The sequence below is a fragment of the Budorcas taxicolor genome, chromosome 15 (assembly GCF_023091745.1).
Source record: "Budorcas taxicolor isolate Tak-1 chromosome 15, Takin1.1, whole genome shotgun sequence".
Lineage (NCBI taxonomy): Eukaryota > Metazoa > Chordata > Mammalia > Artiodactyla > Bovidae > Budorcas > Budorcas taxicolor.
Window position 1 is genome coordinate 72,240,922 of NC_068924.1, and position 24,966 is coordinate 72,265,887.

Below are 24,966 nucleotides of genomic sequence, written 5' to 3' on the forward strand. Positions count from 1 at the left end.
GAGGCTTGGCTGTAAGATGGTGGAGCTTCACTGTAAGGTGGTAGGGCTTTGCTGTAAGATGGTGGAGCTTCTCTGTAAGATGGTGGGGCTTGGCTGTAAGATGGTGGAGCTTCACTGTAAGATGCTGGGGCTTGGCTGTAAGATGCTGGGGCTTGGCTGTAAGATGGTGGGGCTTGGCTGTAAGTTGGTGGGGCTTGGCTGTAAGATGGTGGAGCTTCTCTGTAAGATGCTGGGGCTTGGCTGTAAGATGGTGGGGCTTGGCTGTAAGGTGGTGGGGCTTGGCTGTAAGGTGGTGGGGCTTAAGGTGGTGGGGCTTGGCTGAAAGATGGTGGAGCTTCTCTGTAAGATGGTGGGGCTTGGCTGTAAGGTGGTGGAGCTTCTCTGTAAGATGGTGGGGCTTGGCTGTAAGATGGTGGGCCTTGGCTGTAAGATGCTGGGGCTTGGCTGTAAGATGCTGGGGCTTGGCTGTAAGGTGGTGGGGCTTGGCTGTAAGATGCTGGGGCTTGGCTGTAAGATGCTGGGGCTTGGCTGTAAGATGCTGGGGCTTGGCTGTAAGGTGGTGGGGCTTGGCTGTAAGGTGGTGGGGCTTGGCTGTAAGGTGGTGGGGCCTCCCTGTAAGGTGATGGGGCTTCGCTGTCAGGTCACGGAGTGGCAAGTAAACCACATGTCTGCTAGTGTTTGGGTCGCTAGAGAGAGAAGAAGCCTTAGAGCTCATCATTCAAAATATAAGCTCTAACTGCATTTCCCTCTTTTCAGTACCTATGTTTCCATGTCTAGAGCTGTAGTGTTTTTCAGAGAATCAACCTCCCTTCTGTAGCGTGGGTAAGGAAGAAGCGTAGTTCTCTGGCTGAGTGGGCAGGTGATGGGAACGCTTATGCCCTGAGCCTGTCGCTGCCCCCTATTTTAGCTGTTGCTCCTGTGCTCACCCTCCTCCTCTTACCTCATGAGGTCCCGCCGAGCACAGTCCCTGGGCCACTGAGGGCTAACAGTTGGGACTTGCTTACCTTGCTGCCTCGCCACCCCCTTTGTGGTACTTGGGCTGCGACTCCCACCCTTCTGCTCCGTCACCACTTCTCCAGCCCCTTTCAGTCTTTCAGAAGCATGTTGATGCTGCTCATCAGCTGCTGTCTCTGTTCCCATTTCATTGTCTGAGTAGATTTATATTTTATATCTATTAATTGCCGTTTTAGTGGGTTTGGGGATGGAATGGAGATAAACGCATGTGTTTAATCTGCCATGTTTAACTAAAAATCTCTTAGCTGCAAAAATGCTCTGCTCCTTTTTTTAAGGGTATCAGAGCCAAACTCATTTAAAGAGCATCAGTGCAGATTTTGAGGTGGGGAAGACTTTGAACAGTTGCTTGCCTCTTGGTTTGGTCATGGTAAAAACTACATCGAGTCTCCCATGTTCAGGTTTATTGGTGATTCTGAGAAAGAGACCAGCACCATTGTTACTAGACCCTTCTCTGACCCACATTAATCTGTTCTCTTGCAGAAGTGGGGCAGTGTGAGCAACCCTCTCTTCCTCCCCCTCATCCCCCCGCAATCTCAAGGTTTCACAGCCATCGTCCTCACCTACGACCGAGTGGAGAGCCTCTTCCGGGTCATCACCGAAGTGTCCAAGGTGCCTAGCCTATCCAAGCTGCTGGTCGTCTGGAACAATCAGAATAAAAACCCTCCTGAAGGTAAGAAGAGTGGAGAGACGGTGTGTCCAGGAAAGGCCAGGTTTGGACGTTTTGTGTTCGTCTTAATGGGATCGAGTTTTTTTGATGGACAAATGATTTGCAGCCTTTGTCTTAAATGAACTTTCCTGCTTTGTCAACAGTAATGCCACTCCTGAGGCAGCATGCCCCTGGCTTTCCCAGTCATCTTGTTCTTGTTCTAGGGTGGCCCGTTTAACTCTTAGCCCATGGCATGCTCTGTAGCCACAAGTGTTTGAGGGCTTAGGAATCAATAGGATCAAAGGCCATCAGTCTTGGGAAAACAGATCTCAGCTTCCCTCAGCCCTCTCAGCTGATTTGTTTACATGAAAAGTCAGTTTAAAAGGCATTAGTTTTCTCCTTCCTTATCTCGGCTCTGATACGGTGCTCTTCTTCAAAAAGGACGGCCTCACCTCTGATAGGCAGAGTCAGCACAGTGAGCCCTCCCAGGCTTGAATCAGCTCCTTAAAGTGACCCCTCGCTGGAAGTTCCCACCAGCTCATCCTGAATCACTCTGTCCCTTGCCTTGGCCACCCCTATGATCTGCGGACTGGCAGCTCAGGCTGAGCCTGTTTGATTCATTGGATTTGTTTTTAATTCAGGACGCATAATGTACGTTCCGCCTGCATTTCGTTTCTCATTCAGCCCGTCTATTATGGATCCTAATCCCAGGGACTTCAAAGCCCCTGCCCTTTATAGCCTGTTAAAGCCAGGAAGTTGCTGATGGATCAGAGCAAGGAATGAGTTTGAAGTTTGTAATGTGCGCCACTGCCACCGATAAGGTCTAGTTGATTGCCTGACAGTAGCATCTGCACTTTTTATGGCTGTTCCCGCTTAATTGGTTATACTGAAGTCGGATAGTCAACCTTGGAAACCTCAGTAGTAGATCCCTAGTCTAGGCTGGGAGAAGAATGTACTTCTGTCTGTGAGGCAAATCAGGATTTAAATGCCCTCTTGAGACTTTTAAAATCTTTTCCTTGGTGGGACTTTTGTTCTCTGCATCAATACTTGCTTTTTAGATTCAGGGAGCCACAGTTTAGTAAACAAAGTAGCTATTTTACAGGAAGCCCCATAGTATGCCCTGAAGCACATGGCGTTTATTATTGTTGTTATTATTACCATTTTTTGTGCCAGGTTTTTTTCCTCCCAACATTCTTGGATTTTTGTTTTGTTTGTTTGACTCTCAATAAAGGGGACAGAAAAGAGTAGAAGAAAAAAGAGGATGTTGGCACCTTCTCAGAGGGAGAGAGGATGAAACTGACGGGAAAGGGGAGGAGGAAGAGGCCATGGGGACAGAACGGGACAGCAGGGAGGGTCATCAGAACCCCAGGTCCACCCAGAGTGCGGTGGATTGGAGGCACTGCATTGCTGATCTGTGTCTTCATTCATAAAGAACGGGTTGTGTTTCAGAAGGAAGGCTGCATGTCTCTTGTCGGAGCTGGAACAGCTGTGTGTCATATCTGCAGTCACCCCCCTGCATGCCGAGGCCACCAGCTTCCAGGGCGGGAGCCCACCAGCTGCACCCCACCCTCCTGCCCAGACAGGCAGTGCTGCTGCTAAGTGCAGAAGAGGCTTCTCCTTAGAAACCCGGGTCAGCCACTTTGGGTGTAAGGTGACTTATTTAATGTGACTTTGAGTCACTTCTTTGGAGCAAGTATCACTGCAAACTGTGAGAAAAGAGAAATTGTTTTCTTCCTTCTTGGTCTAAGGTCCTGCCTACATTGCCGTCTCTAAAAGCAAGAGCACAAACCTAGGTTCTGGAGTTGGGTGTTCAGTTTTAATTTTTGGTACACCCTACCAAAGTGTAGTGGGGAATGTCATGACCAAGAGTGTAGTTTATTTTTGAAATATTTTGGCACCAGAGAGGAAAGAGAGCCCTCAACTGATGAGGCCCAAAGTTTGACACATTGAGGGGCTGGACCAGCTCTTTTTCTAACAGTGGTTTTTAGGTCAGGGCTCTGGCTCTGGCGTTGTGGTTGTTTGGGGAGAACATGAACCGCGTTTAATCTTCTCTGGGGTGTTTGTTCAGTTGGTAAATGGGGCTGTCAGCTCTGGCCCTCGTGCCAGCAAAGGCATCTGATTTTTCATGTATGGCGTTAGTAACATATATATTTTTTAAAAGACAAGTCCAAGGCTTTGAAATATTAGAGGCAAAAGTGATGTTTTTCACTTTCTCTACATTTACTAAAATAAATATTGTGGTTAACATGTCTGCTGCTGGGAGGATTAGTGTAGGCAGAAATCCCTCCCCTCTACTGTTTTTTTTTTTTTTTTTCACTCTCCAACCCAACCAAATAGTATTTTCTTTTTGGTTTACATTTAAGTCTAAATTGCTGGGTTTGAAGTTTAAGTAAATACTTAGACTAGGCAATAGAAATTTCCAGCGAGCTTTCGTCACGTTGGTTTTGAGCTCTGTCAGATGAGAGAGGCAAGCCACTGCCCTCCTCCGACCCCAGCTTTTCAGTTTCCCGGCTTGATGGATATAGAGGTTGTTAGGCTTGGCCCCTGGCCTCAGCCTGAAGGAAGCTGTTACATCGTACATTTCAGATAGGTTTAACTCAGCCTTCTGTTTTAACTGATTTCAGTTTTTAAATTTGAATTGATCTCAGGGAACTCCCCTATGGCCACCCCAGCTTCGGGTTGCTACTTCCACAGTTCTTAATAGGCCGGATGGGATTGGCTGAGTGTTTCAGGGCGGTCCATCAGGATGGAGGCCATTGAGAAGCAGAAGCAGGAGTGCCCTTCCTTCCAGCTGAATCCTGGGACCGTGGGGAGTGAGGGTCTGGGGACTCGCTGTTCACCAGGCAGGTTGAGGACTTCTGGAGGGAGCTCGAGATTTGTACAGAGATAACCTGATGGTTGATTTTGTGAATCTGTGGTTGTGTGTGACAGTGATCCCCAGGATGGACTTGGGGTCATCATCAGACAACCTGAACATTTCGTAGTACCTTTGCCAAGTTGGAGAATTCTCCTAGCTTACATGGCTCCTGGCATCCAACTTGGAGAAAACTGTTAATCAATACATGTTTTTAAAAAAATCCTTAACACAAGGAGTTCTTTTTCTCCTTCAAGTTGGACTAAAGCTCAGAACTGTAAAGTTATCAGGTCAGTTGGCTCAGCTGTTTGTTTTTCATAAATTTGGCAATGTTTTTGAGAAATCTTATTTTTCAGACTACTTTGTGTGAATGGAAAGTGACATTTCTATTTTGCCAGCTACAGATTCGCAGGATGAGACACAAGCTACAATTCATGCATTTAGAAGTTAAAAGAGTAAGGAAAAAGACCCCATCTGGGCCAAGCAGTGGGGTAAGAACCCGAGGTTTATAGCTGAGACACTGTTTCCTTCTGCATCCTAAGGAGTCATACCATGTTCTTCTGTCTACACCTCTTCAAAATGTCAGAGGCGAAGTGAAATTTGTAAGACTTTACAAGAATCCATTTGTGAAGATGCCTGGGTAAGGAAGATCTCCTGGAGGAAGAAAATAGCAACCTATTCCCGTATTCTTTCCTGAAAAATCTCATGGACAGAGGAGCCTGGCGGGCTACAGTCCAAAGGACTGCAAAGAGTCAGACATGACTGAACCACTGCACACATTTGTGAGAGTGAGAATGATACTGTGTCGTTTTAACATGTATTGTGTACCTTTTATATCCAAGGAGTGGGAACTATGCTAAGTGCTTTACAGGCATTGTCTCTAGTGCTTCTAACAAACCGGAAAGAAGCTGATATTATCCCCATTTACAAAAGTGAAACTCAGATTAATTGAGTAATTTGCCCTAGGGCTTCCCTGGTGGCTCAAACAGTAAAGAATCCGCCGGCAGTGCAAAGACCCGGCTTCAATCCCTGGGTTCGGAAGATCCCCTGGAGAAGTGCATGGCAACCCACTCCAGTATTCTTGCCTGGAGAATTCCATGGACACAGGAGCCTGGTGGTCTACAGCCCATAGCGTCACACAGAGCCGGACACAACTCAACGACTAACACACACACATCAGAGATCTACAGAAATGAACACAAGTCTCTCTGGATCCAAAGCTCATGCTCTGTGCCCAAGCCCTACTGTGTCTATTCAGATTGCTGTTTAGCAGCAGGGAGATCATGCTTTATCAGGTCTCTGATTTGGGATTATGCACATCAACCAGGTTCTTATCAGGGGCTCGAAGAGAGGCAGAAAAATAAATCTTATTCTTTTGAAAATACTAATGGAAAGAAAAATACAAGTCTTCTGTTCTTTTTCACTTGTGTTTCTTTCCTACCTTGTATTCCTGGCCTTTTTTTTTTTTTTCAAACTGTATCGAAATCCTATATCAGAATTGTCTGCTTTAAGGCAGGGAGTAATTATAATGCTTCTTTGGCTAGCCACTTTCCTGTTCCCATGTTCCACAGAAGGGATACCAAAGCCCACGGAAGTTGGGTCCCCTCCTTAGAGACCTGTTCTATTTGAAGCTGTGAAAACAGAAACTGGGAGTTCTGCTTGGAGCCCTTCCTTGTGGTCATGATGGCTCATAGGGAGCTGGACCATGGAGATGGAAACTCCTTTTACCAAAGCTGCCTTTGGCTCTCCACACCCAGCTCAGAACACGAAAAGGTAATCACCTTTCCAAGAAAGCCACGATTCATTCTATTTCCATCTGTACCCATTTAGCTTTCCTCACTTGCTGAAACTTCCCTATCAAAGACCTTATCGAGGAAGGTTGTTTTTAGACATTGAGTAATTTTCTGGCTACACATAGGTGAAGAACATGGAAAACTCTCTGTTGAAGATGCTGTGCACACTCCCCGGGTAAGAGTCCCTCTCATCCAGGGTAGAGGAACGTCTCCGCGTCACACAAGCAGCTGGCCTGTTTTCTAGCCTCTCTCTGTATTGCAGAAAGAGGGGCTGTTTGTTGCCTTGTGAAATTTCCTTGGCGAGAGTTCCATGTTTCTTTGTTCCGTTGGCAAGTTAGGTTTTTTCAGTTCTAGAGGATTAATGGCAGGGTTTCTGCCGGTCTCAAAGTGAGCTTTGAAGATAAAAGCTGAGGACATGCCACTAGACTGTCAGAGTGATGTACGAGATCTAACGTGTGCCACTTTGCCACCACTACCTAGGGTTCAAAAACATCCTTTGGTCTGTAAATAGAGACTTGCAAGGGAAAGCACAGCCAACATTTGGTGGAAGTTCTGCCACATGCTGGGCACTGAGCTGCTAAACGCATTCCTGTTCCTCCTCAGCCTTGCCACAGGTGAAGATGGCATCACTATCCCATCTTCACAGTCAAAGAAACAGGTACAAAATCATGGACTTGTTCAAGATCACATGGCTGATAAGGGATACAAACACCTGAGATTTGAAGCTCTTTCCAAAGACTCTCCTCTCTGTGAAATGTTACTGTCCGTACAGTCCGCAGAGGTATCTTGTTTGGTCTCTGAAGTTAGTACATTTCAAGTAGAAGGGCACATAGTGTTGCTGAAGGCATTTCACTCCATCAGAACACTCTTAAACCGATTTTGAGCCTGAATCAGTTTCCCTGTAACTTTCACCCAGGCTTTGGTCATGGTTCTAGCTTCAGAAGCCATAGAGAAGCCATTCAGAGCCTTTTCATCTGAGAACCCTTCTGATAGCCCTAGTGTGTCAGTCAAGTTCCAGGTAGGAGACAGAAGCCACACGGCAACCTGACTGGGAAACGTTCAAGTTTTCACCAGGAATTGTTAGGACTAGGAGATGGGTGGCTAAAGGGTAAAAAGAGCTCCCGGGATTATAGGAAATCAGCCTGGGGATTGAGAGTGCCTCCCCCAGCTCGGTCTGAGATTCAGACCCACTGCATGGTGGAGCTGCTGAGGTGCCACAGGCTGAGACTGGCAAACAGGAAACCAGCAGCCCCTTTGGATACCCACGGAATTCAACAGGAAGCCATCCGGGGGGTGTTATTGGACTCAGTGGGGTACTGGCGAGGGCTTCAGTTCCTGAGGAACCACCTGAGGGAAGAACCTCAGCTGAGTTGCTGCTGAAGGTATCACAGAACCTGCCAGGAAACTGCCTGCAGAGGAGCTGTCAGACTCCTTAGGGAGCCTGTTGGGGTTTCTATAGAACCTGCTGGGAGCCTCCCTTGGGGGTGCCACTTACACGTGCTGGAGAGGGGTGCTGCTACCTGCCTGCTGGCCAAGTACCAAAGGAGCAAGTAAAAAAGGCACACCTGAAGCAGGAAGCAAAGCCCCTTACCTCCCAGCGTCCCTCCAGCACCTGCTGCTGATAAAGGTTAACGTCATGTCAGCAGGCAAAGGGGAAATTGTGATGGGGCTGGCTGTCAGTATCACCTACAGGGCAATGAAGGGTGAATTTGAAGCTGGGAGGCGTGACAACTGGCATATTCAGTCTAAAGAGATCTGGATCTGAGGACCTGTACTGTCCTCATCAGCTCCTATCTCCCAGTTTGTTGGTTCTTCTGTTGTGAGCGTTTGTGTGCTGGTCGCTCGGTCATGTCTCGCTCTTTGCAACCCCACGGCCTGTAGTCCTCCGGGCTTCTCTGCCAATGGAATTCCCCAGGGAAGGATTCTGGAGTGGGTTGCCATTCCCTTCTCCAGGGAATCTTCCCGAACCAGGGATTGAACCCTGGTCTCCTGCATTGCGGGCAGATTATCGTCTGAGCCACGCTGGGCAGCTCTATTGCAATACCCAAATCTAAACACAAGGTCTCGAACACAGACAGTCCGGGCACTGTGGAGCATCCCTGAGGTCCTTTCACAGGGTTGGTGAGGCTGAAATTCTTTCTCTGAGAATGCTGAGTCACCCTGCTTTCCCACGCTTATATTTTTCACATGTGCATAATGGGGTTTTCCAGGGGCTGCCCAACATGGGATGACATTACCACTCTACTGGCTGACGGAGTGTGTGCTTGTGTGTCCTGAGGTTTTAAAGTTCCCTTGGTGTTCATTCAGAATATAATAAATTGTGTGTGTGTGTCCCACATAAATAAAACCTCTTTGGGGATCTCAGCAGTTTTTAAGAGCACGAAGGAATCCCGACACCATTTGAGAACCACTGATCTAAAGATAACCACTGATCTAGTTAGAGCTATAACTTCCTTCACTTTTAGGTATTACAATTTAGTCATGTTTTCTAAGGATTTGGATTTATGACAGGGATTTCTTTGACTTAACTGGAAGAGGGAATGGGAAGCAGAGAAGAATAAGGATGATTGTTTTTGTTCCAGATCCAGAGAAACATGACATTTTCAAGCTGCAATAAGTGGTGCAGGTCCTTTTGGTCTTTGATGCTAAACAGACTTAGATTTAAATACTAGCTGTATCATTTAGCCCTAACCCCAGCCAATGTATTTAACCTCTCTGAGCCTTGTGAATCCTACTTTGTAAATAATTTCTGCTCCATAGAGTTGTCAGGAGGATGAATGACAGTGCACCTATGAAGTATCTGGCGTATACTGGTTGCTTAATGAAGGTTCCCTTCTCTCTCTCCACTTATTCTTACCCTGAGAAGAAGGGACCTGCCCAAGAACCCCGTGGGTAATGCGGAACTCAGGTCTCCAGTCTCTTAGTCTTGTGCCTGTCCATTTATTCTGAAGACAGTTTTGATTATGTCATTCTGGACCAGGCTGATTATTGATTAAAAGGCACTGACCCATTGGATCATTTCTTTGGTCTCCAGTCCTTTCCCAAACCTGCTTTTTTTTGGAGTTGAACACATTTTTAGGCCCTAAGCTTTTTCAGGCTCTGAAAGTCTTAGTAGCTCAGTTGCGTCTGACTTTTTGTGACCCCATGGACTATAGCCTGTCAGGCTCCTCTGTCCATGGAATTCTCCAGGCAAGAATACTGGAATGGGTAGCCATTCCCTTCTCCAGGGGATCTTTCCGACCCAGGGATCGAACCTGGGCCTCCTGCATTGCAGGAAAACTCTTTACAATCTGAGTCACCAGGAGTTTTAGGCTCTAGGCTTATTTAGAACTTGAGGAATATCTTCTTCATATATATATATATATATATGAAGAAGAAGAAATATATATATATATATATATATATATATATATATATATATAGATGAAGGAATATCTTCTTTAATTACAGGGCCTCTCACTTTCACAGGCCTCTTCCAAGAACCTAGGAGCACCTTACCTGGACATATTGTAAATTATGCAGAAGTTAAGATATTTTATCTGATGTTTGTTAGGGCAACCTTTTTTCCTCCTGATTTTCCCTCTGTCATACTTCTCCTTCGGTATGGTGACTTCGGAGTGGCCACAGGCATTTTGGGGCTTCAAGACTCACAAAACTAGACCATCCCACAATTATGTGTTAGGTTTCTGGAAGCAATATGATACCTTTCTGTTCTCATCTGACGAATGTTGCGTGAAGAACAAACTGCCCTCTGTAAAGAACCCTGAGGTCTGTGGACATAGGTCCTGTACCAAAGAAGTGTTAATTTCATTCTCTGCTAAATGCATCACTTTAAAATGAGGAACCTGAGGTTGAATTGCTTCAAAGTAGAATGGGAAAAAATTCGTGCGTCTTCAGTATACCAGAAAATCCTATGTAATCAGACCTAGAAATTTGATACTTACTCTGTAAATTGGTCATGATGAGAACCCAAACCCAGTGAATCAGGAGAGAGCAGCTGTTGAGCAGTGAGATGCTGAGTTAGGAAAGCTGAACTCATTCAGGGCCATGGTTTTGTGAGGGTGGCTTTGGCAGCCTTGGGAGCCATTGGTGGTGGAGGTGGGCACTCTTATTTTCTTTCAGCATATGTTTCCCAGAGGGGCTGCAGGCAAGTTTGCGGCTGGGTGTACACACCTAGAAGGATTATGCAGAGGTGGCCAGGTGGTCAAGTCCTGGTGTTCAAACCGTGGGCCTGAGAATGAGGCAGACAGGGCCCATGCCTGCTCCTGTCCTGCCCTGTGACCTTCATCAAGTCATTTGGCCCGTCCCCGCCCTGCCTCTCAGTTGTGGCTTGGAGCCTGTTTGTGGATTCTGGTTAAGACAGCATTGAGCAGCAGCAGTGTTGTAAGGATGTAGAGAGAAGAGATATTTATAATATATTATAAAAATCCATCTTTAAGAATGTCCTCCTATAGTTGTGCATGCGGTTTTTGTTTTTTCCCCCATATTCTTGTTTATTTATTTTTGGCTGTGCTGGGTCTTCGTCACTGTATGGCCTTTTTCTCCAGTTATGGAGAGTGGGGGCTACTCTAGCTGCGGTGTGAGGGCTTCTCCTTCCAGGGGCTTCCCTTGTTTACGAGCGTGGGCTCTAGGGCGCACAGGACTTCCGTAGTTGCGCCTCGTGAGCTCAGTAGGTGGGGCTCCCGGGCTCCAGAGCACCAGCTCAGCAGTTGTGGCACACGGGCTCGGTTGCTCTGTGGCATGTGGAATCTTCCTGGATCAGGGATTGAACCCACATCTCGTGCATTGGCAGGCTGATTCTTTTCCACTGAGCCACCAGGAAAGCCCTGTGCCTGTGGATTTCATGAGAGTCACAGCTTTGAGTTGCTGCTTCTGTCTTATTTGTGAGACATGGCTTTTACCAGTTTATCTTTTCAAAGAAGTAATAAGAGTCATAAATACCTTGGGTTTTTTTTTTTTTTTCCTATTTCCAGATTCTCTGTGGCCCAAAATCCGGGTTCCATTAAAGGTTGTGAGAACAGCTGAAAACAAGTTGAGTAACCGCTTCTTCCCTTACGATGAAATCGAGACAGAGGCTGTCCTGGCTATTGATGATGATATCATCATGCTGACCTCTGATGAACTGCAGTTCGGTTATGAGGTAAGGAGGTCTCAAACAGTGTGTTTTCGTATTTAATATTTATTGCCCATTATTGCTTGTCTTTTCTAATACAGAGGGTTATATTTCATTCTCTGAAGTTGTGATTTGTAGTAGTACCCAAAAACCGTGTTTGGGAGTGTGGGTCACGAAGCTGTTCTTTAGAGCTTCGGGGAACCCCTATTCCAAAATGACAATTGCGCTGTCTGCCAGTTTGGGGAACTCCCAAGGAGAGTCCCAGGGGATATTTTCAAAAGAGCATCTATGAGATTTAACAAGCCCTTTACTGATGTCTCCATGAAGAGCACTGCCTAGACTCAAGCAGCTGGGCATGGCTACAGTAAAAACATCAGTAAGTGAAGAAGCTGGCGACACTGACAGACAGAAAGCAGACCCCGCTGATGGCTTGCTTTCTGAGTTTTAAGTGCAGAGGCTGGCTGCCTGTCTTTGGGGAGAAGCATTCTCTATCACCGTTCATTCAATGAGGCTGATGGATTAGGCCGGGTTCAAGGGTTAAGTATGGAGACCAGGAAAGGTCTCCCCAGGGGAAAGTGCCAGAGCCGAGGCCTGGTGAAAAGCAAGCACTAGGAATTGATGCGTCCTGTCAGGGAGGATGTCCACGAGATGCGTGATGGTGACAGGCAGAGGCCTGGGGCTGTGGGGGCGAATTGGGGGTATCAGAGCCAACCAAAACAGGGTGTGCACATCAATTAGCCACAGCCGGCACAAGGGAAAGTGGGGGAATTTATCCCCAGTAGTCATCCTGCTTTGGGGAGAGAGGTAACCATCTTCTCTAGTTGACTCAGGATCTGTTAAATTTGAGGTTCCAAGAAATCCTGAAACTTTATTTAATGAAGCCATATTGGTACATGTGTTATAGAAATTTATTTTCTAAGCCTTAAAAGTGGATTTTTTTTCTTGTTTTTTAAATTATCAAAGTAAGATAGCACATTTATAGGAGACTTGGAAAATACAGAACAAAGTTACATATAGTTCTGCTATATATTACAGTTCTTTTTTTAAAGTAGGTAAATTAAGATTTTTAGTTGGAGTTTCAATATCAGACTTTCAAAAATTAATAGAATGAATATGCAGAAAAGTAGAAAGATATAATAGACCTGAAAGGCACCATGAACCAATTCAGCATAATTAAGATTCATACAACTTTCACACAATAATAGGATACAAATTCTGTTCAAGTTCCCATAGACTGTAAACTAGGAGACATTGGAACATAGCCAGGGACATAAAACAAGGTGCAAAAATCTCATGGTCTAAAGGTATTGAAATCATAGAGTCTGTTCTCTTAGCACTGTGGAATTATGTTAGAAATCATATTTTTAAAGATATGAAAATAACTCACCTATTTTCCAGTGTGGTATGACATTTACCAAGAGATATCTTTGATTTAGCCATTAAAAGCCTCAATAAAGTTAGAAGACTGAAAAACAACACAGTTATTGCAGAGAAAAAAGCATTTAAATAAGAAATTAATATCAAAGATACTTTAGAAAACCTCATGTATTTGGAAATTCAGTGTCCACTAAAAGTGGATTTTAAAGGGAAGAAATAGGAATCCCCCCTGTGACCACCAGCACCAAAAACTAAAAGCTCATACTCCCCAGGTGTAATCCCATGGACTATAGCTTACCAGGCTCCTACGTCCATGGAATTTTCCAGGCAAGAGTACTGGAATGGATTGCCATTTCTGTCTCCAGGGGATTTTACCGACTGAGGGATTGAACCCAGGTCTTTCACATTGCAGGCAAATGCTTTACCCTCTGAGCCACCAGGGAAGCCCTTTTTATATCTGGACTTCCCTGGTGGCTCAGAGGTTAATGCATGTGCCTGCAATGCAGGAGACCTGGGTTCAGTCCCTGGGTTGGGAAGATCCCCTGGACAAGGAAATGGCAACCCACTCCAGTATTCTTGCCTGGAGAATCCCATGGACATAAATAATTTAACATATATGGAAATATATAAAAATAATTATATATAATGCATATTATATATAAATAACTATATATCAGTTCAGTCGCCCAGTCGTGTCTGACTCTTTGTGACCCCATGGATTGCAGCATGCCAGGCCTTCCTGTCCATCACCAACTCCTGGAGCTTACTTAAACTCCTTTCCATTGAGTCGGTGATGCCATCCAACCATCTCATCCTTTGTCATCCCCTTCTCCTCCCACTCTCAATCTTTCCCAGCATCAGAGTCTTTTCAAATGAGTCATCTCTTCACATCAGGTGGCCAAAGTATTGGAGTTTCAGCTTCAAAATCAGTCCTTCCAATGAACACCCAGGACTGATCTCCTTTAGGATGGACTGGTTGGATCTCCTTGCTGTCCAAGGGACTCTCAAGAGTTTTCTCCAACACCACAGTTCAAAAGCATCAATTCTTTGGCACTCAGCTTTCTTTGTTGTCCAACTCTCACATCTGTACATGACTACTGGAAAAATCATAGCTTTGACTAGACGGACCTTTGTTGACAAGATAATGTCTCTGCTTTTTAATATGCTGTCTAGGTTGGTCATAACTTCTTTTCCAAGGAGCAAGTATCTTATAATTTCATGGCTGCAGTCACCATCTGCAGTGATTTTGGAGCCCAAAACAATAAAGTCTGCCACTGTTTCTCCATCTATTTGCCACGAATTGATGGGACCAGATGCCATGATCTTTGTTTTCTGAACGTTGAGCTTTAAGTTCAACATTTTGTAATTATATATAATGTATATTATATAAAAAATATGTTTATGTATCCATTGAGTATAAAAGAAATTGCTGTGAAACAGGCTGATATGTGAATACCCTGGCCGATAGCATTACTGGCCAGTGAAAGGCGTGAAAGTAGCTAGTACATAGACTCACCTTCCTGGGTTTATTTCCATTCATAGAGATGTGTTTCCTATCATCACACCTAGGGTGTTGGGTGATTTTTCATACACTATCGTTCCCTTTTTTTAAAAAAAAGCAAATTACTTATTTCTCTAGCCAACTCATGGCAAACACACCTGGTTTTTTTCCTGCCAATGTTTTCTCTCTCCATTGCATATAATGGCTTCAAACTATATCCATGTGTTTGTTTTTGTGGTAAAAGGAAGGTGGGAAATGGGAACATTTCAAATGAGGAAAGGTAGCCAAGATGGACAGAGTGCTTTCCTCTTTGCTATCTGCAGTCGGTCTAAATGAAGTCTGATGAAAGAAAGGTACCCTGGATGAATTCCTTTCAACCCTGGCTTAAAATCTTGGGACCTCAGAAATATTGCAGCCTGAAATCTCTTTCAACTTTGAGTTCATTTAGAGCAACAAAAAAATGTACTGATGAGAGGAAGTGCAAAACCCAGAGGGACTGAGCTTAAATCTTCATCTCTTTCCTCTGATGCCCTGTGTTTACTCCACGTTACCTCTGAAGAAGTCAATTGTGTATCAGGAGGTAGGGGGCAGGGACACCCTTCATCTCTAGTAATGGGGGGCCTTCTCCAGATGCTAAGAAAGGAATAACTTGCCTAACTACCATCTACGTGTTGCTTACTATGTTGCTACCCGTTTGCTTATGGGTGTTTACATACACCAGTGGAGACCAGTCCTGGATGTTCACTGGAAGGACTGATGCTGAAGCTGAAACTCCAATACTTTGGCCTCCTGATGAGAATAGCTGACTCATTTGAAAAGACCCTGATGCTGGGAAAGATTCAGTGTGTGAGGAGAAGGGGACAACAGAGGATGAGATCATTGGTTGGCATCACTGACTCAATGGCCATGAATTTGGGTAAACTCCGGGAGTTGGTGATGGTCAGGGAGGCCTGGCGTGCTGTAGTTCATGGGGTTGCAAAGAGTCGGACATGACTGAGTGACTGAACTGAACTGAACTGAATGATCTTTTCCCAAACCTCCTAGGCAGTTACTGGGTTTTGTTGGGTTTTTTTTTTTTTTTCCCTATCTTTACTGAGACTAAGCAAGATTAGATGACTTGCCTACAGTCACGCAGCTAAATAAGTGGAAGAGTTGGGATCTGAATCCAGGTTTGGGTAACACTATATTGTCCTCCTTGAGGATTTTACCATGTCAGAGACTACTGGTCCTCAAAAGTAGTCCTCAGAACCATCTGTCTATCACTTGTCCATCACTAAATTACCTCGGTACTAAAGAAAACAAATTTATTTCTCAGGCATCCCTACCACTGGTGCTTTAGGGTGCTGTTGTAAAGTTATCTCTTGCATAATAATTAATAGTATGAAAAAGTTCGTACTGGACCTAAGTTTCTGTCCTGTCACCATGGCCGAGTTATGTACTCTGTCTGGGTTGTGGTTTATTCTTGCACAGGATGGTGCTGACAGTGTCTGCCTCGCTGGGTTGGCGTGTACAGTAGCTAAGATTGTGTAGCGCCACTGCACGGGCAGCGCTTAGTAAGTGCCTGTGCTGGCTGGTGGGCCCCATGCTGTGCTCGTTATGAGATGCTTCATCAGCTGCTCTGCCACGACTGCTGCCAGCCTTCTGGTGATCCAGTGATTCATGGGGAGGGTTTGTAGTTGTTTTCATCATTCAGAAGGGACATTTCTCTTCCGGGGAGGGTACCCAGTTCTGTGTTTAAAATCAGAAGACAGAAGAGGATGGTACTCCTAAATCTTGTTTTTTATGCCAAAGCCTGGGATTATTTTCATGTAGACTTGATGGATTAAGAGAATAAACAAATCAGTTAATAAAAATTTATGTCCTAGGGGGTTATGTGGGAGCCCAGAACTACTTCTTTGTCACAGTTATCACTGTGTGTTAGGATTGTATCTATCTTGTTGACTGTTTTTCATCCTTCAGCACTCAGATCAAAAGAAGCTTTCAGAAAGTCTCCAGACTAGTGCACTCACCCTCTTTGTAAGCAAATGATTGTGAAGTGTGTTGTTTAGCGCCTGCTTTTCTTCTAGAATGTAAGCCCCATAGGGACAGAAATATGGCCATCTTATTCATTGCTGCATCCTCCGTGCCTAACCCAGCTCAATCCATTCAGCAATAATTAGTAATATTTGATAAATGAACAAATTTTCACTCCCAGCATGCACATGAAAGATAGGAGACAGATTATTCTGGCCTGCATGCCTTTCCACTTTACTGTGGTCCATAACCTAGATGCAACCATTTTAGACAACAGTTTGGTGTGTGAAATGATGAATGTAAATCTACAATGTGACCCCACTGTTCGTTCTTCCCACAGAGAGTTACCCTAGAAAAATGAGAGCATATGTATACATAAATACTTGTACGCTAATGTAAGTTTTAGTGTTTGTACTTGCAGTGTTTATTTGTAAAAGCAAAAAACTGGAGGAAAAAAAAATCTTATCAGAAGTTGAATGAATAAACTAATTGTAGTATATCCATACAGTAGAGTACTACTTAGTAATAAGTAGATGAGCTGTTGATACATACAGCATCAGTTCAGTTCAGTTCAGTCGCTCAGTCGTGTCCGACTCTTTGCGACCCCATGAATCGCAGCACGCCAGGCCTCCCTGTCCATCTCCATCTCCTGGAGTTCACTCAGACTCACGTCCATCAAGTACGTGATGCCATGCAGCCATCTCATCCTCAGTCGTCCCCTTCTCCTCCTGCCCCCAATCCCTCCCAGCATCAGAGTCTTTTCCAGTGAGTCAGTTCTTCGCATGAGGTGGCCAAAGTACTGGAGCTTCTGCTTTAGCATCATTCCTTCCAAAGAAATCCCAGGACTGATCTCCTTCAGAATGGACTGGTTGGATCTCCTTGCAGTCCAAGGGACTCTCAAGAGTCTTCTCCAACACCACAGTTCAAAAGCATCAATTCTTCGGCACTCAGCCTTCTTCATAGTCCAACTCTCACATCCATACATGACCACAGGAAAAACCATAGCCTTGACTAGACGGACCTTAGTCGGCATAGTAATGCCTCTGCTTTTGAATATGCTATCTAGGTTGGTCATAACTTTGCTTCCAAGGAGTAAGCGTCTTTTAATTTCATGGCTGCAGTCACCATCTGCAGTGATTTTGGAGCCCCCCAAAAATAAAAGTCTGACACTGTTTCTACTGTTTCTCCATCTATTTCTCATGAAGTGATGGGACCATAGATATATTTAAAAATAATTATGCTGAGTGAATGAAGCAAGGTGAAAAAGAGAACATATTTTATGATTTCATTTATAGGAAACACAAACTAAATCTTCAGTGATTGAAAGATCAGTGGCTGCATGGAGAAGGGTAGGGCAAGTCAACTTGAAAAATTGAGTAAAATGTGTGCCCCGTTGGTTCAATGAAAGCTATAAAACATTGCTCAAAGAAATCGAACAGCTTCATAAATGGAAAGAGGTATCATACATCTGAATCCGAAGATTCACTATTATTAAGGGGTAAGTTCTCCCCAAACTGATTTATAGATTCAAAGCAAGCACAGTCAAAATCCCAGAAGGCTTTCTTAGAAAACTGAAATTGACAGCGGTTCTAAAATTGAAGTGGAAACACAATGGACCTGAAAAAGCCAAGGCAGTTTTAAGAAAGAAGGACAAAATTATAAGACTGCCTTATTTTAAGACATAGAAAGCTAACGTAATCAAGACTCTGTGGTATTGGTGTAAACTTAGACGTGTAGATCAATGAAACAGAATATAAAGAGTCTAGAAATAGACTCCATGCGTGGTCAGTCAGTTTTCTGCAAAAGACCCAAGTCAGTTCAGTAGAGGTGGAATCGGCTTTTCACTACATAGTGCTGGAGCAATTTGATATCCACATGTCAGTTCAGAATAGATCTTGTCCTACGTACAAGAACTAAAATCATAAAAACGTCTTCAAGGTAACAGTGAAAAAAGTTCTAGTGTGCCTGAGCTAAGCAATGACTTTTTTTTTAAGTAAGAGACAAATAACATAATTTATAAAAGAAATCATTGGGTTTCATCAAAATTAGCAACACTTAAAAAGGCAATAAGAAAATAAAAAGGCAATTTATAGATTGAGAAAAATATTTTCAGTATATATAAAGAACTGTTCACACCTCTATAATGAGAAAACAAGTCAATTAGAGATTTGAGCAGTTCCTTCATAAAAGGAAATATAGAGGTATAGACTAACATATGGAAAAACTCTCCACCTCATAATCTTTAGGGCAATTCTACAGTAAAAGCACAATGACTTATCACTATATACCCACTGCTGCTGCTGAGTTGCTTCAGTCGCGTCCCACCCTGTGTGACCCCATAGACAGCAGCCCACCAGGCTCCCCCGTCCCTGGGATTCTCCAGGCAAGAACACTGGAGTGGGTTGCCATTTCCTTCTCCAATGCATGAAAGCGAAAAGTGAAAGTGAAGGCGCTCAGTCGTGTCCGACTCTTCACAATCCCATGGACTGCAGCCTACCCACTACTATGACTAAATAAAATTGAAAATACTGACAGTGCCACACGTTGGTTAGATTGTGGAGCAACTTAGAACTCTCATACATTGTTGGTAAAAATGTGAAATGGTACAACCAGTTTGGAAAAACGTTTAGCAGATTCTCATAAAGTATAAAAGAAAAAAAAAAGTTTCACTTTTCTATGACCCAGATTCCAAAAGAAATTCATAGCCTCATTCATAATATAGAAAACCTAGGTACATCAGCTTGCAAATGGAGAAACAATATGGAATACCTATGCTGTGCAATATCATTCTGCAATGAAAAGAAATAAACTCCTGATATATCCAGCAACATGGATAAATCTCAGAATTGTTACACTGAGAGAATGAAGCCACGTGCAAAAGACCACTTACTGACATGCTCTGCGCATAAAATTCTAGGAAAAACTATGTTGCCAGGGGTGAGGGCGGACCTGACAGGTAATGAGCAGAAGGGACTTTTCAGGATGGAAATGTTCTCTTATGATCGTGATGATGGTTAGATGACTGTGTGCTTTCATCAACACAGACTGTAAACTGCTGATTCTATTACAAGTAAATTGTTTTCCAGTCCTGGAGAAAAATTGTGGGATGCAGCTAAAGCAGTTCTTAGGGGAAATTTATAACAAGCAAATGCATATAATAGGAAAGAAGAAAAGGTTAAAAGCAGTCACCTAAAGTTTGTTCTATTTTAAGGAGCTAGAAAAAGAAGAGGGAAGTTAAACTCAGAGCAAGTAGAGAAGGAAAGGATAAAGATAAATGCTAATAAAATCAATAAGCTAGAAAACAGAACAGAAAACTAATAGACACCAAAATTGACGTTTTGAAAAAATTAACAAAATTGATAAATCCCTAGCCAAACCACTCAAAACAAAGGAACACAAGTTATCATTATTAGGAATGAAAAGGAATTAAGGAAAGGTTGCCACTATAGATCTTACAGGCATTTAAAGAGTATTATAACAAAGAAGGGCTTAGAGGAAGACATAGGCAGAACTCTCTCTGACATAAATCACTGCAAGATCTTTATCAATCCACTGCCTTGAGTAATGAAAATAAAAACAAAAATAAACAAATTGGACTTAATTAAACTTAAATGCTTTTGCACAGCAAAGGAAACCATAAACAAAAAAAGACAATCCACAGAATGAGAGAAAATATTTGCAAACAAAGTGACCAACAAGGGATAAATCTCCAGAATATACAAACAGCTCATGCACTTCAATGTCAAAAAAACAAACAACTCAGTCAAAAAAGTGGGCAGAAGATCTAAGCAGACATTCCTCCAGAGGAGATGTACAGATGATCAAGAGGCACATAAAAACATCCTCAACATAACTAAGTAATCCACACATCACTAGAGAAATCCAAACCGAAACTACAGTGAGGTGTCACTTCACATTGGTCAGAATAGCCATCGTGAAAAACACCAGCAGACAGTAAGTGCTGGGGAAGGTGTGGAGAAAGGGAAACCTCCTACACTGCTGGTGGGAATGTAAATTGGTACAACCATTAGGGAGAACAGTATAGAGCTCCTTAAAAAACTAAAAATAGAGCTACTCATGATCCGGCAATCCTACTCCTGGGCCTGTATCTGGAGAAAACCATGATCTGAAAGGGTCCATGCATTCATTGCAGCACTGTTTACAATAGCCAAGACATGGAAGCAGCCTAAATGTCCACGTCGGAGGAGTGGATAAAGATGTGGAGAGAGAGAGATACATATATTTTAACATATTTATGTAGAAGCAGAGGATGGGATGGTTAGATAGCGTCACAGACTCAATAGACATGAGTTTGAGCAAACTCTGGGAGATAGTGGAGGACCGAGGAGCCTGCGTGCTACAGTCCCTGGGGTCTCCAAGCGCTGGACACAACTCAGTGACTAAATAACAAAGTATCACCGAGTTAGTGAGTCACAGCAATAAGGACATGTAATTCAGATCAGTGCTGTTTCCCCCCTGCCATGCCAGCTGTAAAGATGCCATTGTGTAACCGTTCCATTTTTGCCTCTGTGCCACTCAGACCCGTTTGTTTGGAACCTCTTTTTGGCGAAGGTAAAAACACCTGAACATTTTGTTTCATATTTTAATATTCACAAATAATCCATACAGTCAGGAAAACAGAATCTATACTAATGGTTTCAATAGAATGGATTTAACGTATGAAAATTTCTAGTACAAGGTGTTAGAGAGTTGAGAGGGCAGAGAGCGAATACTGAAAGTACAAAGAGTTAACAATTCCAGAGTGTATCCACCACCCCTAGGATGGGAGAAGCAAAGGAAGAGAGGGAAGAGGGTGGGGGTGTCAGAACCTGGAAGCATGGGAGAGACACCCCATCCCACTCCCTTCCTGCCAGGGCTGGGCCTTAGACCTCTGAGGGGGGTGGGGCCACTGGCTGCTATTGCTGGTAACTCCAAGAGGTCAAGATGAAGTTGGTTCTGCCAGGAGAGGTTAGAACCACCTGCCAACACGGGTGAAATGCCACGCTGTCGGGGAAAAGCAGGCAAAACAGAAGTAATTTTCTTCTCCTTTTCTCCAGTTTTCTAACTTCTATCTGGTGCCCCTATGGACAGAACCTAACAGGAAGTCACCTAGCAAAGGTGAGATATTTGCTGAGTCTCAGCCCCCACATCACAAGGCAGAATTTAGGGTCTAGGAGCTGCAAGTCCACCACCCCTTCGGGCTACTCCACAGCCCCCATACATACCTTTCTACGCATATTGGTACTTCCATGCAGCAGCATCTTTGTTCTTCCACTGAGAAGATGTAACTATCCTTTATGCAGAGAGAGGCCTCACATTCCCTCCCCAGAAGGGGAGTAACAAAGTCCCAATGGTCATAAATATCAATGTCTGTGTAATGATGAATTCCTTCTCTAATTTAGTCACAGGTCTCCTTAATATTTTATACCTTAATGAGTAAATTCCAGGCTTCCAATTCTGGACAAGATTGAGCAAGCACATCCCATCCTGTTTCTGGAAAAGAAAGATGGACTGGTTAGGATCCTCAGGACTTAAGAGATGTTCCAGCAGTTCCCTTGGATTTTTTTTCCCCCTTCCTTTCTTCCTCCGTTTCTCCCTGCCTCTCATACACCTTAGCCTCAGAGCTAGAGATGGCTATGGCACAAGGACAGGTAACACACTAAACAAATGTGCAGACACCCATCCCCCACTTTCTCTTGTAAGGGCTGGGAAGAAGGCAGAGAGGCAGATGGAACCTTCCGACCATACCCGCTGTACACCAGGCAAACGCCACCAAAGAAGCCATATGCCCCCCTGCCAGCTAGAGGCTGAGGTTATAGAGATTGTCTACAGAGCCCTGCCGTCCATCCCCATCCTGCACTAACAGGAGCAGAGACGGCGCTCCTGCCCTGCCCCCTGTCCACTCTGGGGACTGTGAATGGAGCCCACCTGACCATCCATGTCCTCCATGAAGCGAATGTCAGCAAAGAGGCAGCTGCAGAGACTGTTGTGGGGGTGGGGGGAATCCAGTCTGCCATCCCCAGACTGTGCCAGACAACCAGGCAGCAAGAGGCAGCATCGCATCCCTTCCTAGCTAGAGTGGAGGGAAGGTTGCGTTAGGGAGGGGTTCTTTAAATCTGTGTGTGAAGTTCTGAGCACACTGGTGCTCCTCTCCCTTCAAAGCAGCCCATGCATGAAACTGACCAGAACCAACACAAGAAAAGCTATGAGAAATAAACTATGGTGTAGAATACTGCTCAGGTTCCAGAGCGGCCCCTGAGTAGCATGCAAGTTGGGTAGACCAGAATAGCCCCAATATAGTCTTTGAAAATTAAATTGATATTCAGCCCACAGAAGTGGATCAGGACATGCATTCTGAACCTAAACTCCATGCTAAAATTGAACACGTACAAGGCAGCAGCATTGCATAGTAATACTCAACACGTTCAGGAAAAAATCCAACATTACTCTTCATACAAAGAACCAGGGAAATTGCAACCTTAATGAGAAAAGATAATCAATAGTTGCCAACACCAAGATGACACAGATGCTGGAATTCTTGACCAGGATATTAAAACCGCTGTTTAAAAAAGAATCCTCTAATAAGCAATTAAGAGCACTATTAAGTGGAAAAAATAGAAAGTTTCCACTTTCAGCAAAGAAACAGAAGATATAAAGAAAAACCAGATGGTAATTTCAGTACTGAAAATTTCAGTAACCAAAATTTAAAACTTGATGGGCTCAATCAGTGAATGAAAATAACAGGAAAGAACTGGTGAACTTGAGGATGAAACAATAGGAAGTATCCAGTCTAAATAGCACGGAGAAAATAGATTGGAAAAAAAACAAAAAGTGGACAGACACTCAGGGGATGGTGGGACAGTCACAAAAGATATAACATTCATGTCATCAGTGTCCCAGGAGAGGAGAAAAAATGTGGGGCAGAAAAAATATTTGCCGAAATAATGGCTGAAAGCTTGCAAAATTTGTCTGTAAGGTCACTAAATTTATAGACTCAAGAAGCTGAGGAAACCACAAATATCCAAAGAATAAGTTGTATAAAGTATGTACCTTGTATGTACCAAGTAAATCCTGGCAGTAATTCTTGTATCAAATAGTCATTGGAAGAGAAGAGGAGACAAATAAATTGGGATGTATATGCATAAGGAATGGGGCTTCCCTGTGGCGCAGACAGTAAAGCATCTGCCTGCAATGCAGGAGACTCGGGTTCAATCCTTGGGTCAGGAAGATCCCCTGGAGAAGGAAAGGGCAACCCACTCCAGTATTCTTGCCTGGAGAATCCCGTGGACGGAGGAGCCTGGTGGGCTGCAGTCCATGGAGTCTGATGCATAAGGAAAGAAGAAAGGCTCATGGCTGCTCTTTTCTTGCTCCGGCAGCTTGGTCCTGAGCAGCTACCCATCTCCCTTCCCTTTGTTCTCAGCCAGCACTCTAGCAGGTTTATTACAGACCCAGTTTCTTCAATGGCTCTAGTACTATTCAGACTCTCTATTTCTTCTTGTGTTAGTTTTTTTGATAAGTTGTGTTTTCCAAGGACTCTGTTTATTTCATCTAAATTGTGAAATGCATTGCTATAAAATCATCCAGAGCATTATCTTGTTATTGTTTATAAATTCTATAGATTTTGAAATGATGTGTTTTTTTTCATTCTTGATAATTTTCATTTTCCCTCTTTTTCTTGATCAGCCTTGGTGAAGGAATGTCAATGTCATCTTCTTTGCAAAGAATCAACTTTTGATTTTGTTATACACTTTTCTTTAGTGTTTACTTGTTTTATATTTATTAACTATTCTTTTCTTGATTAATCTCTTCCTCAGTTTCAGGAGTTTAAGTTGCTGTTACTTTCCTAACCTCTTGGCTTGATAGTTTAGATCAGTGATCTCAATATTCATTTTTAGAATATTTGCATTTCAAGCTGTAAATTTCTCCTTAATTAGGGCTTCAGGTGCCGTTCCAAGTTTTGACTTGTTCTATTTTTATTATCAAGTTTAAAATATTTTCTAATTTCTATTGTAATATCTTCTTTGACCCATAAAAGCATTAATATATTGCATACTTTTGTCAGTTTTTAAAATTATGTTTTTCTTATTGATTTCTGATTTGGTTCCACTGTGGTCAGAAAATGTACTACATAAAATTTCATTGTTTTGGAATTTATTGAGACTCTATGGCTCAGTAAAAGGTCTATTTTGGTAAATGTTCCGTAGGCCCCTAGAAAGAGTAGACGTTCTGCAGCTGAAGATTTAACGGCCTTAGTAGGTCACTTAGGTGAGGTTAGGTACATTGGCACCTTTAATATAATCAAAATTTTTTATTTGATTTTTTTTGTTCTTCTCTAGAATATGCAACTTCGTTTCTTCTGATTTGGTTTGGTTGTGTGTGTCTGTAGCCTTTATCATTTCTGTAGTAGTTACAATCACAATCTTCTTTTAAATAAAAAATGGTTTAAACAGTGCTTAATATGTGGGAATCAAAGGGAAACCATGAGGCAGACCTTTCTTACTGTGACTCCAGAGACAGAGGCGTCTCCCACATGGGAATTTTTCCGAAAGGGGCAGCCAGCGGCCCTCCAGCGTCCAAGGTGGTTTTACTAGTCCTGCCTGGAGCCGAAAAATAGGCCAGATGACTTCCCCCAGTCCCTCAGCTGTAATGAATCTA

General features: G+C 43.6%; 1 protein-coding gene across 3 annotated transcripts in view; it reads left to right on the forward strand.

The window, feature by feature from the left end:
• EXT2 (exostosin glycosyltransferase 2) overlaps positions 1-24,966 on the forward strand; it is a 146,022-nt gene that overhangs the window by 92,424 nt on the left and 28,632 nt on the right. For all 3 annotated transcript variants that reach the window (XM_052652388.1, XM_052652387.1, XM_052652389.1), the window contains 2 exons: positions 1,495-1,684; positions 11,281-11,447. In XM_052652388.1, the coding sequence (XP_052508348.1) occupies positions 1,495-1,684; positions 11,281-11,447 (357 nt within the window). The remainder of the gene's footprint in view (positions 1-1,494; positions 1,685-11,280; positions 11,448-24,966) is intronic.